The sequence below is a fragment of the Dipodomys spectabilis genome, unplaced genomic scaffold, assembly GCF_019054845.1.
Source record: "Dipodomys spectabilis isolate Male_0828 unplaced genomic scaffold, ASM1905484v1 ptg000199l, whole genome shotgun sequence".
Lineage (NCBI taxonomy): Eukaryota > Metazoa > Chordata > Mammalia > Rodentia > Heteromyidae > Dipodomys > Dipodomys spectabilis.
This window is the reverse complement of record NW_024870876.1, coordinates 4,024,380-4,038,959: the sequence shown is the minus strand read 5'-3', so window position 1 is coordinate 4,038,959 and position 14,580 is coordinate 4,024,380. Positions and strand designations below refer to the sequence as shown.

Below are 14,580 nucleotides of genomic sequence, written 5' to 3'. Positions count from 1 at the left end.
GCACTTGATTATAAACTGTTGCTTAAAAATGCATAACTAGGTGTACATTGCTCAGTGTACAGAGGGAAAACTCTTGTTTCCATTCTTAATTTCAAATTGAAATTCTAAGGATGCAGATAATGTTGTGATACTGCGGTTCATGTAAAAGTCACCTCTGTCTCTGGGGGATAAGTAGTACTTACTTTCCAGGGGAACCCGCACTTTATGGGGGCACCCTGAAAGGCTGCGGTGGTGGGGGTAGAGCCCCGTCACATGCCCTGTGCCATCGCACCCAGGGATGGGGCACTTGGTCTCTCTCTTTTCAGGCCTCGGTGAATCTATAGAAAAATTGTGAAATTCATTTGGTTATTTTTCCATCCTGTCCATTCAGTAGAGTGGCCTTGCAGAGTGACATTTTCACTTTATTCATTTTTGCCATCATCAACATTCTTCTCACATTGCCTTGAAAAAGACCCTCAACTAACACCTGAGGAAGCATTAAACATGTTTTTAATTTTCTCAGTTTGTTAAGCAAAGGCTGACACAAGGCAAGGGTCTGTTAAAATAGAGGTGGTTTTAAGTTGCTATGCCATGTATTGTGTAGTTAAAGCCTCATTATGAAAAATCACCCTGGACTAGAGGTTAAACAGACTCTGACAAAGAAAAAAGAAGAATGAAAGAAGAAGAAAAGTGAGAAAGAAAAATGAATTTGTGTAAACTCAAATCACCTCCTACTATTCAAAGAGTCTAGAGAAGGCCAGATTGAAGATGACAAAACAAAGAATTTATCTGAGAAAGGCCTCCTTGACTTTGTCCTGCAGGCTGGTCCCTCGCAGCAGGTGGCCTGGGGTGGGGATGGTCTAGCAGAGCTTGTTTCTTGCAAAGCAGCTGACAGAAGTCAGGATGGCTTTAGCCTGCCTAACCAATGCCTGCTAAGTTCCAAGTTCTTGAAAGCCTAATGGGCTGTCAGTATCACTGCGCAGTGATTACAGTGATGACACTGTTGATGTGACTGACTGCAGAAATTGAGGCAAAGGGAAGTAGTCTTGAAAAGGAAATGTTCTTTATGGGGAACTGATAGAAGATGGAACTGTAGAGCAGTTGCAGCTGTCTTCCCAACCTTCTGGAGAGCCTGAAACCTGGAGGAAGTGAGAGTCACAGGACAAAGCAGCCTGGAGAGGGAAGGGCGAATGACAACTGGGGGAGTTTTAATTTCTGACATGCACAGTACTGAGAGTTAGATAAAAGGTTGTCTTTATTTATTTTTGTCAGTAGGGCTTGAACTCAGGGTCTGGGTGCTGCTCCTGAGCCTCTTTTTGCTCAAGGCTAGCACTCTACCACTTGAGCACCACTTCTGGTTTTTGAGTGGTTTATTGGAGATAAGAGTCTCACAGAGACTTTTCTGCCTGTGCTGGCTTAGAACTGCGATCCTCAGATCCCATCCTCTTGAGTAGCTAGGAGTACAGATATGAGCCACTAGCACCTAGACAATAAAGGGTTATTTATATAAATATCTAACATAAATAAATGAGTACAAAACAGTACACTAATGAAGTTAGGCCCAAACTAAATTGGGCCTTAGTTAAAATGTGTATATTAGTGATTGAGATGTTAGCTCAAACAGAAAGGCTGCCTTATACTACAAACTGTCCCTGTCTCATGTAGGGATGAAACTAGTGAAGGAGAATTGTGTCCCTTGCATTCACAGATTTTAGCAGGACAATAGAAGGAACATGTGAGCCCTCGGAGAACACGGTGGACTCAGCCAAGCTGTGGGACTCAGAATTCAAAGCAACAGGAATACTGAGCATCTCTGAGGCAGAGAGTAAACATAAATAATCTATGCAATCTTGCCCACAAAACTACTTGCCCTGTTTGGTCAGGGGACAGGGTCCTTCCTGCTGCCAGGATGTTGTGCTACATGATCTTCTGCTCCAAGCAGGCACCCAAGGCCAGGACTCTGTTGTGGAATATGATGGACATCTCTGGGGGCACTATGCTGTGAGAGTAGACATGCCTTTATGACACCATGTCACCCCAGGTGTTGGATTACATACAGTCCAGGGCAGATGGGACACAGCCGGCTGTGTGTAATGCAATTATATGGGGCATGGTTTCAGCATAAGGGGGAGGAGCCAAGACTGTTCAACTGACAGTCAGCAGTAGCAGTCCAGGAAAGGGCCAGGATACCGAACAGGGAGACCCAAATAAACAGTGAGCAGTTAAGACAGGACTTAAGTAAGATAACTGATGTTGAGATAACTCTATTTTGCACGACAGAAAGAGGCATATTAAGTATGTATGGTGTTCTGTGGCTTTGTGTATATCTGTTTTGTTTAATCAAATACAGTGACAAATTTTAAGTTGCTTTAGGCATGTAAAAATCTGTAGATTTTTGGTCAAAATCCTTCAAATGTGAAGTGAACTAAGGGGCTGACTCCACCACACAGTGGAGTGCTGTTCATAGAGAAGCGAGGAGCAAGGGTTTTGATGCCCTTCTTCTCCTGGAGCTTGTCCAGGTGAGACCACATTTCTAAAACACATTGAAAAGGTTTGGCGTGGAGCATTTCTCCTCCTTGCCACAGTGTATCTGTGGGAAGAAGAGAGGGTGTTGGAGATAACACAACCTGGCACCTGACCAGGTGCAGCCCACTGACAGTCCACCATGCACTTTTGTTTGTGAGTCTCTCCTGAGCTGAGCAAAACAAAGATTCAGATGAAATGCTCTGGAGGGCAGAACCTGTTGGCATGATAAGAAGCCAGAGAGAGGGCTGGAGGTAACTCTCAAGCCTGGCTCTTCTTTTCTTCTCTTTGTAGAGGTATACACAATAAGGCTGACCTTAAACACTGTGACGATACATCTGAGCTTGCCTGTGACTGTCCTCATTCATACCTGATAAACTGTGTCATTGTTCACATTTCTGACTGGACAAATGTCATAGATTAGGCAACAAACTACAAGATGACACTATCTATACTCATACTCCAAATCTGGACATGCTTAGTACCAATAGTGCTACCAACTTACTGCAACACTGGGGGCTTATCTTCAGGCTTGCATAAAGTGAAATTTTAAATCCCACTGGTGATCTGGGAGTTAGTGGCCTATAATCCTAGCTACTCTCAAGGCTGAGATCCGAGGATCACAGTTTGATGCCTGAAAACTCCATGAGACTCTTATCTCCAATTAACCAGCAAAAAAGCTAGAAATAGAGCTGTGGCGTAAGTGGTAGAGCACGAACCTTGAGCCTTGAACACAAAAGCTAAAGGACAGTGCCCAGGCTTTGAGATCAAGCTTCAGGACTGGTGCTTGCGTGCGCGTGCATGTACAGACACACACACACACACACACACACACACACACACACACACGCACACACACACACACACACACACACACACACCATGTACACAAAAGACAAAAAAAGAATATGGTTATAAAGACAGTTTTATCCCAACAAGGATCAGAGAATCCTGCCTGGCTCATAAGTGGTTTGGCATCATTTTGAACCTCAAAAGCAGCTATATGATTCTAGAACAAGGGTGGAAAGAGAATTTACATTTCTAGAATAAACTTGGTTAATAAAATGATTTGAAGCCCAGTAAGTACCATCACACTTCTAATAATATCTGGTAAAGTGGCTTTTAAAGGTGTAATGTACTTTTACAAAGCAGTTCAATTAAAGGAAATAGATCCAATGAATATTTTCCTTATGTGTGAAGACCCTGCAAAGCTGACCCAGCTGGACCTGATAATAACACAGAGTAGGGGGGAAATCAAAATGACTTATTTCATAATTATGAATTTATTCTTTTTCCCTCTTTTTTTTGTATGGTGCTTGGACTTGAACTCAGGGCCTGGACACTGTCCGTTAGATTTTTGCTCAAGGTTGGTGTTCTACCATTGCAGCCAGAGTTCCACTTCCAGCTATTTTGGTGATTAGAGACAAAAGTCTCAAGGACTTTCCTGACTGGGCTGATTTCAAACTGCAATCCTCTGATTTCAGTCTCCTGAACAGCTGGGATTATGAGGTCTGAGCCATTGGTGTCCACTATAAATTAATTCTTCTTCTTCTTTTTTTTTTGGGGGGGGGGGTCCGGACGTAGGGCCTGAACTCTGGGCCTGGGCACTGTCCCTCAGCTCTTCAGCTCAAGGCTAGCACTCTACCACTTGAGCCACACCGTCACTTCCGGCTTTTTTCTTTTTGCTTATGTGGTGCTGAGGAATCAAACCTAGGGCCTCATGCATTGCAAGGCAAGCGCTCTACTACTGAGCCAACTTCCCAGCCCCTATAAATTAATTCTTAAATTACATTAGTTTGTCAAAAAGCTCCCTGGAAGGAATAATTAAATCTAACTCTCCCCAAGCCCTAATGCAATTTTATTTTTGAAATGAATTTAAAAATGTATCTTACGTTTGTTGTTAAAGGTTTGTCTTCCACCCATGTCAATAACTTTGGTTTGCCTCCTTTCTCCTGCTAGGTGGTCCAGGAGAAACTTGTCCAGCTCTTTGTAGGTGTTATGGAAAACACAGCCTTGCTCGGCTTGCAGAGCAATTGCCTGTTCCAGCAAACTTAGGTTCCCCTTGGCCTTTTCCAGGTCATGAGGTTCTTCAGTTGTGGTGACTAGGCTCTCACCATCTTCTTCCTCAATCTCAGGGAAGGACGAGTGGGCTTTGCTGTCCAAGGGCTCCACATGAGCATTCTGTAGGTCTCTCTTGTCTGCGTCAGAATCACACCTATTCTCACAAGGGATAAATTCGTCACCTTCAGTTTTTATTTCAGGAGCTTCCAGTAGGTCTTTTTTATTATCCACTAACATGTATTTTGGGCCGCTGTGAGGTCTGGCATCTTCTGACAGGCTAGAGCCGCTGTCCCATCCATTCTCTGCACTTTCAGAGTTACTTTCACTGTCATCGGAGGAACAGAATGGTGTCTGGGAACAGTTGAGTTTATCTCTTCCATCATCTGAATGAATCATAAAGCACTCATCTGCTTCATCATTCTCTGCTTTTAAAGATTGGATGCCACTGTCATTTAAGTTTTCACTGATAGTCTGTACAGACACATTCTTTTCAATTTTCCCCAAGTGCATTAAAGACTTGACCATGAGCTCTTGATAACAAACATATGGATCTTCCTTCAGGGAGTCATTTTCTGGAGCAGTAGAATTAAGGTTCTCATCCGCAGGTTTTATTAGGATTCCTTCTATAGGAAAACAAAATTGATATTGAAAAGCAAGGATTAAAAGTATTTTCAGGCCCATGCCTGTAATCCCAGAATTTAGGAGGCAGAGGCAGGAGGATCCTGAGGTCAGCCTGGACTATATAGCAAGCTCTGAGCCCATTACATTGCTTAGCAAGAGCCTGTCTCAATACCAAACAAACCTCCTTCCTTCCAAAAGAAAAACAATCCCCAAACCTCAATATTCTAAGGATACATATATGCGCACACACATATATGTACACATATATGTATAATAAGCACAGATATACGCACATATGTATACATAATATATAATGTGTGAGCTATATTAAATTTTATAAACACAAGTGGAAAATGTATAGGCTCTTAAAATAGAATGAGAGAACTTAGTAGTCTCAAAACTATCTTTAAATAAATGAGCTAGTATGCCAGACATGGTGGTGCACAGGTATAATCCTGGCTGTTTGGGATGTAGAAATCAGGAAGACTGTAGCAGAGGGAAAGTTAGCATAAGACTATCTGAAAAACAAAATTAAAAAGTAAGAGAATGAAGGTACAGCTCAAGTGATAGAGTGCTTTCCCAACAATTGTGAGACTCTGAGTTCAATCCTCAAGTAAGGCAAACAAACAAACAAAAAGCAAGCAAGTGGAAATTAGTTACTATAATTTTCATCATATTAAGAGCTAGGTTGAGGTCCATACTTAACAAAGATAGAGCTCCGAATGTGGCACAATTGCTACTGGACTTCTTACATTTCCCAGCTCAGCCAGCCAGCAGGCAGCTGAATACACAGAATTATTCATTGTACAAAAAACATTCATTAGCTTTCTGTTAGCATGGCAATATATTTTTATAGCTTATTCGGTTTATGTTCTCTACTCTGGAGTTTCCCAGACATATTCTTAGATTTTATGAAATGCTAAGATACTAAATATGTCCACATAGAGGTGATAACTAAAGGAATTCTGAAGCTCCCAAGACTTCTTGTTTACTTTTGCAATTGTCATACTACAATTCCATATTGAGAGGAAATATAGATGGAATAGTTAGCATGATCAGAGAGAATCTTAAGTAGTAACATACTTTCTGGTTTGCTATTTGTGAGCGTTTACATAAAAAGGGAAGAAGCCGGGAGGTGGTGATGGTTGGAAGATGTTGAATATGACTTGGTTATGAGTTAAATATAGGGCTCTCTTGGGTCCTGAACAAGGTACCCAATGACTGAGAGGAGGCTCCAAGTACCAGTCTACACAGGAAAGACTGTGAGATGGTAGTCATGTCGGGGCAGTTTACTGTGTCACTTTCTCATTCACAGTGACAGGTTGTATATACACACATAGAGTAAGCTTGTCCAAGTCTGGCAACAAAACCTATCAACTCAGGGTGTGGATTCCTTGTTGACATCAGCTGTGGCCCAGGCATATGAAGTATTGCTTAGCACACACCAGGCTATGAAAGGTACCCAATGTCCCAACAATGCTCCTTCAACATCCACTAGGACTGATTCAAATCAGACCAAACCCAAACAAACAAAACCCAAACAAAAAGAAGGACCATTTCTGTGTCTCAAAGGCAGGTGGGGGATGGGAAACACAAAATAATAAACCCCTTTGAAGATAGTTAAAGACACTAAGTGAAGTACATTCTGTGTTAATAAACACCTTTAGAAGGAAGAAAAGCACAGCCTTCAGTTCGAGGTTGCAGGAGAGGGTGTCTATGCTGAAGACAATGTGCCTTTTTTTGTCTCATTTAATTTTTTATAAACATTGTCTCTGACAAGGACACTCAAAAATACATCTCCATCATCTTCCTTTCTGGTAATTATCTCCCTAAATCAACACTGGACTGGCAGGATCAAGTAAATATTGCCATAGTAACTAAAAGCATTTTTGGACGCAGGGAAGAATTCAGTCACAACACCAGCCCCTGTAAATAATGCTGATTATAGGGTGCAGTCTTTTGTTGGGATCTATTCAACGTAAACTGAAAAATTTAACATTTCAGTTCCTAGAAAAGAGGCTGGATAAACAAGCACACAATATTTGATAGGATGGGCCTATCCTCTTCTGAATTCATATCAGAGGAACTGCAGGTTTAAATAATATATTAAACATAGTCTAAAATGCAAATGAAGTTTTTCTCAATATCACGGTTAGCTATTAAGAGAAAGTGTAAAGGGTTATGATAATTTTAAAGTATTATGAACTACAGAAAACAAATAAAAAGCATTTTCAGTGAATATGCTCAATTCATTGAACTATTCTCTCACTCCACTTAACTACCCACATGTGTACAATAATGATTTATAGACATTATACCTAATTATGCATATTTGGGCTGTGTTAGAGTGCTAACAAAAGCTCTAGAAAGCAACAATTACCTCTGTTGCTTAGCTACATAGTTTAAAATATTCCTATTAAGTGCAGATCACCAGAGAGGCGGGAGTGACAAACTCGCACACGTGCACGACAATGCACTTCACTGTGTGGCTGCCAACTGCTTGCATTTTGGGTCATTTCCAGTTTACATAATTGTTTGGTTCAACTGTTTGTTATATGCTAAAAGAAAATATTTATTAATTATTCTTCAGAAAAAGAGGAGCCCTGCAGACAGAGGTGCCTACGTGTGTCACACGTGCCAGTTTCTAGGGATGTTCTGCAAACTACAAATCGACTTTGTTGTGTTCCCAAACCCCTCTCTGGCCCTTACCATGGGGAGAAGGAAAAATTCTAGCTTTTGAACCTGACAGATCTGTGATGATGTTCTGATTTCTCCAATCTCTGCAAGGGGCTACCTGTTTTTATTTTTCTTGGTACCATGAGGATAAGCTTTATGCCTTTACTCCTGAAATAGCTAAGGCCTGAAGAGTCAGAGGGATCTAGACTTGAGTTCTGATGCTAGCACTGCTATTTATACCTATCCAACATATGTACTGCAGGACAACACTATTGCCCTGAGAGCATGCCTGCAGAGAAACCCCAAAGGAAGTCAGCAATTGATGGCTCTCTCCTTTCCTCTCTCCAAGTACTATTTTTAAATACAATAATAGCGAGGGATTGTTAACATAAATAAGGCCATCCCATATTTCACTTAGAAGAACCAGATTCATTGGAGAAAAGTTCTAGCAATCCAATCTGTATATCTGTGCCTCCTATGGCCTTAGTCAGCAACTGTCTTTGAGAACTGCTCAGTGTACAGGTCTCCACAGTCTGAGGTCCAGACACTAGGACATGCTGCGGGCCCACAACTGTCCGCCTGTGTAACCTTGGTCAGGCCCTTAGTGTTCTGAGTCCTGGACTTCATCTTCAAAATGAGGAAGATCTAGAGACCCAATGACTGGATGTGCTACTGTTCTTCCTAAGACAATAAACTACAGTCGTTGGTGTTACATCCTTTTATTTCACAACAATACAAAAAGATCCTTTCTAGTCTATTTTCCAGAAGGAATATTGTGGCCCAAGGAGTTAAGGGCTTGCTCAAAACCACACAGATACACAAGGAAGGGCTGATCCCAACCCATTTGGCTTCAATTCTACATTTCAACATCCTAGCCTGTCACAAGCTAGCCACACCCTATGACTAGTGATTTCCCTGAATCCTGAGCACATGGCTGTGCTGCTGAGGACTGGGCGCACTGATTTGGGTGAGTCCACCTGTGGGGACTTTCGCATGTTTCCATTTGCACAGGGACAGCCTGTGTGTGTCTTGTGTACTGGTAGTGCTTTGCCAGCTTGTCTTTGCAGTGAGAGAATTAATTTTTGTGTGGTTTGTCCTGTTCTCTTCTATACTCTGTGGTGTCTATCTGCATCTCTTTGAAAAGTAGTCAGAGGAGGGTATTGGGTGCAGTTTGTGCCATCATTTGAACTCCCCACTTAAAGACACAATTAGTCTCAACCAGACAAGGTAAAGTCCTGTGAGGTCCCTGGTGTAAATTAATGGCTTGATGAAATGGACTTCTGCTGGGTTGGGCACTAGCTCAACAATCTTTACTTTAGAGGTTAGAGGTAAAACTCTTCAGAGGATTCAAGATAACTTACAATCTTTCCTCTGTTGATCATTTGAGAGAAGTATCTGTGCTTTGGTCATTTCTGGAAATTGACTTTGTCAAAACCCAGCCCTAGCTGTACTTTATAAGATAGACTTGCAGGAGAAATATAAAGTATAGATAGAGCACAGTTAGTTTGGACATAATAACTAATTTTCCTTTCTATTTCCTAATCATCTTCCTCTCAATACCTACAAGCTCTGTTACATTAAGCATTGTATCACTTTGGTCCTCAATAATCCTATCTATAAAACTAAGACCAATGAGACATATCTCTTAGCACTGTAGTTTGGACTAATATATATATGTATATGTATATACATACTATGATAAAATATTACAATATATTAATTCTAATATATTTATATTGAATTATATATATGTATATGCATACACATATATACATGTGGTGGTACTTGGGACCTTGTTCTTGCTAGGCACATGCTCTACCACTGAGCCATGATTCCAGTGTTAAATGATATTATTCATGTTTCTGAAATATATAAAGTGCTGAAAATAACCATAATCACTGTTAATTCAGTATATTCCTTATCATCAGTGGTAATATTAAAGATAAAATAACCACTGTAAACATTCAACTAAATCTCCATCAATGTTGAATGCGTAACTTAATAACTTTAAACATATATTCTTGTAGCTAATACTATCAATGATTGCATAATAGAAGGTGCAAAGTCTGAAAGCCACATATAGTATTTGACCTAAGGACTTTCTAAAGGTATTGGCAAATATATGCCCATTTTCTTAAGTATTTGACTAAGTAACATAGCAAGATAAATTATATATAACTATCCACAATGATTCAATAACTTTCTTTAAGACTAGATTTAACCCATGATTTCCATGATCAAAGTAAAATTGACCAGCTCAGGAAACTAAAACATGTCAAAGCTGATCAAAATAACAGATAAGCTGTGACGTTTAAGCCACATGCTAAATACAGAAATGCTTGAGACATTACTTAAACATGAACCAATCAGCATACTACATTGTTTTAATCACAGAACCTCTAACTACATTTAAGCCAAAATTATTTGAGATACAATGAGTCTAATTTGAGACTTGGGTTTGCAGAGTCAATATGCTTTTATATATTTTAAATTAATTTCCTGGTTATTCCTATAATCCTATTTATAAGAAGTACGTAGACTTAACATTATTGGTACCTTCTGTTTGTGATACCTTCTTTTCAAATATCAAATCATAAAGGGCATTTTGATTCCTAAAAAGTCATATTCAGAAAAAAAAATGGTGTCTATATTTAATAGAACACATTTCCACCTAATTTAATTTTCTAGTGAGTCAAGCATGAGATACTTTTTTGGCATTTTTTGAGTTTTTTGGTTATTCTTCAACTTTAGCCTCATGAACAAAGCAACAAGTGATATTCCAACTCCTAGAGGTTCGTCACTCACAGGAATAAATGGCAGTAACTACAAACTAGAAAGGAACAAATTCTAAAGTTTAAAAATAATAAATACATTTCTGTTAGTGTATAAAGGCAGTTTGATGAGCAAGTGAAGAACTGAATTAATAAATTGTAATATTTATCTTAAGGTACTTTAAATCCTTTATTTTAGAAATAATAGGCACAGTGATAGATTTTCCGTGTCATTTTCCTACTGAAGAAACCTCTAAGATAATAACTTTAGGCCACCTCTATAGCTCATTGCTATAGATATTTATTAAAATATATGGAAAATATTAAGGTCAAAATCATTTGCATTGGTTTATGTTGTTATTATATTTCACTTGGGGCAAAATGATATTACATATGTTGACCAACTAATGAAAATATAAATGTTTTAGGCATATATAGAAATATACACACGTATATACACATACGTATATCATAATCATTAATAATTATATAGAATGTAATCATTTAAAATATGACCTATAACTTGAAGGATTATTCCAAGAAATTAATATCCACCTGATTAACTTTTAAACTTTAAAGTGTGGTATCGTTTACTGTCTTCTAAAGGAGACAAACCTAGTTCTGTGTTTTAAAAAATGAACTCTGGCCAGTGCTGGTGGCTCATGTTTGTAATCCTAGCTACTCAAGAGGCCAAGGTATGAAGATCATAGTTTAAAGACAGCCTGGGAGAAAAGTCTGTGAGACTCTTATGTCCAATTAATCAGCAAAAAAGCTGGAAGTGGAGGTGTGACTTAAGTGGTATAAAGCCAACCTTGAGCAAAAACGTTCAGGAACAGTGCCCAGGTCCTGAGTTCAAAACCCAGGACCATTACACAACACAAAATGAATTCTAGTTAAAAATGAACTCAAGACAAAGACTTTCTGTTCTCTATCTATAGACCTCGAACAGTTAACTGATAAAAAGGGGGTCCTCCATAAATAAATTCTGAATGAAATAAATATACTTGGACAACCACACCAACCACAGGCTCTTCATAAGTTAAGATTGTGTCCATCTATTCTACAGTGCCAGAAAAGATAAAGCTTGGGTCACTCCTCCTTGTACCTGAGGCAGAGTGATCTCCTGTTTCCAAGAGGCTGTCATTCTCAGTCCTGTCGTCTCTGTCTCCTTTGCAGTCTGTGTCTGGGCTGTAGTGCCGAGGCTTCATCAGCAGGGATTTCCTCTTGTTGACTGGTACACCCAGAGCCTGTTCTTCTGCTCTCCTCTTCTTCATCATGGAGCAGTTATAGGCAACACTGCATGAGCAGGACAGATTCGGGACACTGTAAGACAGTATGCACTGGTGTCTGGCATTTTATTTTCATATCTAAGTATAACCCAGAGCCTTTGGAAATCTGGGACTGGAGGTTTATGGTTAGCCACTGGCACTAACAAAAAACAGACCATCCATGGAATATGCAAACTGGACACAGTCTATTTTATTGTATATCAGAAGAGTTTTTTTTTTTAAATCATCCTTAATCTTGAGCAAGCATATGTTAATCTGTGCTTTGCTTGGCACTATACTAAACACCCAGGGAGGGATGAAATGAGATTTGCACTGGTTTGCTAATCCTAGGAAACAGCTAATGTGAAAAATATATCACCAGATACACAATATACACCAGTATAGGTAAATCACAAGATTTTTCAAGTAGTTGTTTGCCACTGAAACTTTTTACTGCTGCTATAGTTGTACCTCAAAATTGAGATGCCACATGTCTTGGACTTTGACTTGAATGAAAGGGCCATTGAGTAGAGACATTCAATCAACCCTTCTCTAGACACACATAAAAAATAACTGTGAAGATGCTACATGGCATTCTGCCTTTTGATTCTCATTCATTTGGCACACAGAACAAACAAATAAAAGGAGAAAAATAAGATTGAATTTCAAAAAAATAACCATTTATCTCTATTCCTGTTATCACATGGTTTTATTTGGAAATGCTCCTGGGGAGACCCTTTCAACACAGCTTTTCCAAATGCACCTTACTCAGAATTAGCACAGCTCACTTTATGTGTGAAGTTAACACAAACATTCTCCTGGCACGATCCATGAAGGCCTGAGGATTTCACCATCAGTGAGTCTGTAAGAGATATTTACTGAATGCTCTTTGAAGAGAAATGAGGGAGATTTAGATGAAAACTCTAGAAGAGAGGATCTTGGACTCAAAGTAACAGGATATGATTAGCTCCATCTTTAAGAGATGATTGAAAATTCATAGTAATTCAATATTATTGACCAGACAAAGTCCTTAAACTGCTCTCAAACACATCAATGCAAAGATGGTGGTCTGCTCATGAAAACAATTTTTGGTTTTATAAGCATACACAAGTTCTTGAATATAGAATAGATGAAAAGCCTTCCAAAGGAGGAAAAAAATCCCATTTCTTCTAGAAAATAAAAAAGATTTTTGAGGGAGAGAGAAAATCATGCATTAGAAAACTCTGAAAATTAAAAATTATACTGATGGGAAAATTGTGCTAAGTGAAGTTACTAAGAAAACTTAGAGATTGATGAAGGGATTAAGTCTTTTCAAGGTATTCTGTATGCATATATGGACATGTCAAAATAAAACCCCTTATACAATGAATTGATGCTAATACAAAAACATAGGGAAAGGAGAACAAAAGAAAGAAAACAAAATCAGAAAGGCATTCACACAATTTCTGTGATGAATCCAAGTTCAAACTGAGCATTTATGGAAGATGGAGTATTATAACCAGATGAAAATGAAAGCCAAAAAAATGCCTTTATGATAAAACTGTACAGACCAGTGGAGACCTGTGTGGAGGAAGTCTGCTGGTTTGAGAAGGTGAGCACAGGGCTCAATCATGTAGCTCTGATACAATGAGGGTGAGCATAGCCAGGTAACTCCCCCTTAATTGCCCTCCAGGACAGACTGGCTTCTGAGCAGGAGTGGTAAAAGGGTCTATTTTTACTTAGAGATAAGGTTCCTATGTATGTAAAGAGAGTTCGAGAAATTACTTAATCTTCAAAATCAAATAAATTTCCATAAAGAAAATTCTCAGAGAATACACAACTAAAATCCAAAGCTATTATCATAAACAAGACTTGTAGAAAATAGGAGAAGCGCCCAGGTCATTCAGATGTTAAATGCAGGGACAGAGAGTGGCTTTTAAGAACCATAGTGATTACTCCTGACATTGGTACTGGGAAAGAATCTAAAAAAGTGTATTAGAATGGAGGCTTTTCCATATCTCAATTTAATTCTTTTTTAATTTTTATTTTATTGTAAAGACGCTGTACAGAGGGGTTACCGTTGCATGAGTAAGATAATGAGTACATTTCTTGTCTAGCATTGTTACCCTCTGCTTTGTTGCTCTCCCACTATCCCTTCCCTCCCCCATCTCACTCACTCCTTCCCCCACCCTCAAATTGTAAAGTCTTGTGGGTCTATTGTTGCAAATGGGTCATCCTGTGTCCTTGTTTCAGCATTTTGTTATTCCGCTTCTCCTCCTCAAATTAGACAAATGTATACACAAAATGCAGGGTACCAAAATCAAGTACAGTGACAACAGGGGATATATCATAGGGGGAAGAACATAACAAAGAAACAAAAAAATCACATAGTACATTAAAACAATAGCAAAGAAAGATATCTTGTGTCCATATCTTGGGGTTCATTTTACCTAGCATCATCGTATACAGTCATATGTACGTAGCTTTTGACTTAAAGAGAGATTTCTTTGAAGAAGAAATAAGCATGGCCAATAGACACATGAAGAAATGCTCAACTTCTCTGGCTATAAAGCAATGCAAATCAAAACAACATTGAGATTCTACCTCACCCAGTTAGAATGGCTATAATCAAGAACTCTAATAACAACAGATGCTAGAGGGGATGAGGGCAGAAAGGAACCCTACTGCATTGTTGGTGGGAG

At 39.1% G+C, this 14,580-nt stretch overlaps 1 protein-coding gene across 1 annotated transcript in view; it reads right to left on the bottom strand.

Annotated features, from left to right (window-relative positions):
* The window catches only part of LOC122121950 (suppression of tumorigenicity 18 protein-like), a 99,250-nt gene that overhangs the window by 50,403 nt on the left and 34,267 nt on the right, over nucleotides 1-14,580 (bottom strand). Inside the window, exons 2-5 of the mRNA XM_042696154.1 lie at nucleotides 11,737-11,927; nucleotides 4,799-5,186; nucleotides 4,395-4,717; nucleotides 183-317 (exon numbers count right to left, since the gene is read on the bottom strand). Coding sequence (XP_042552088.1) covers nucleotides 183-317; nucleotides 4,395-4,717; nucleotides 4,799-5,186; nucleotides 11,737-11,908 — 1,018 coding nt within the window. The 5' untranslated portion in view covers nucleotides 11,909-11,927. The remainder of the gene's footprint in view (nucleotides 1-182; nucleotides 318-4,394; nucleotides 4,718-4,798; nucleotides 5,187-11,736; nucleotides 11,928-14,580) is intronic.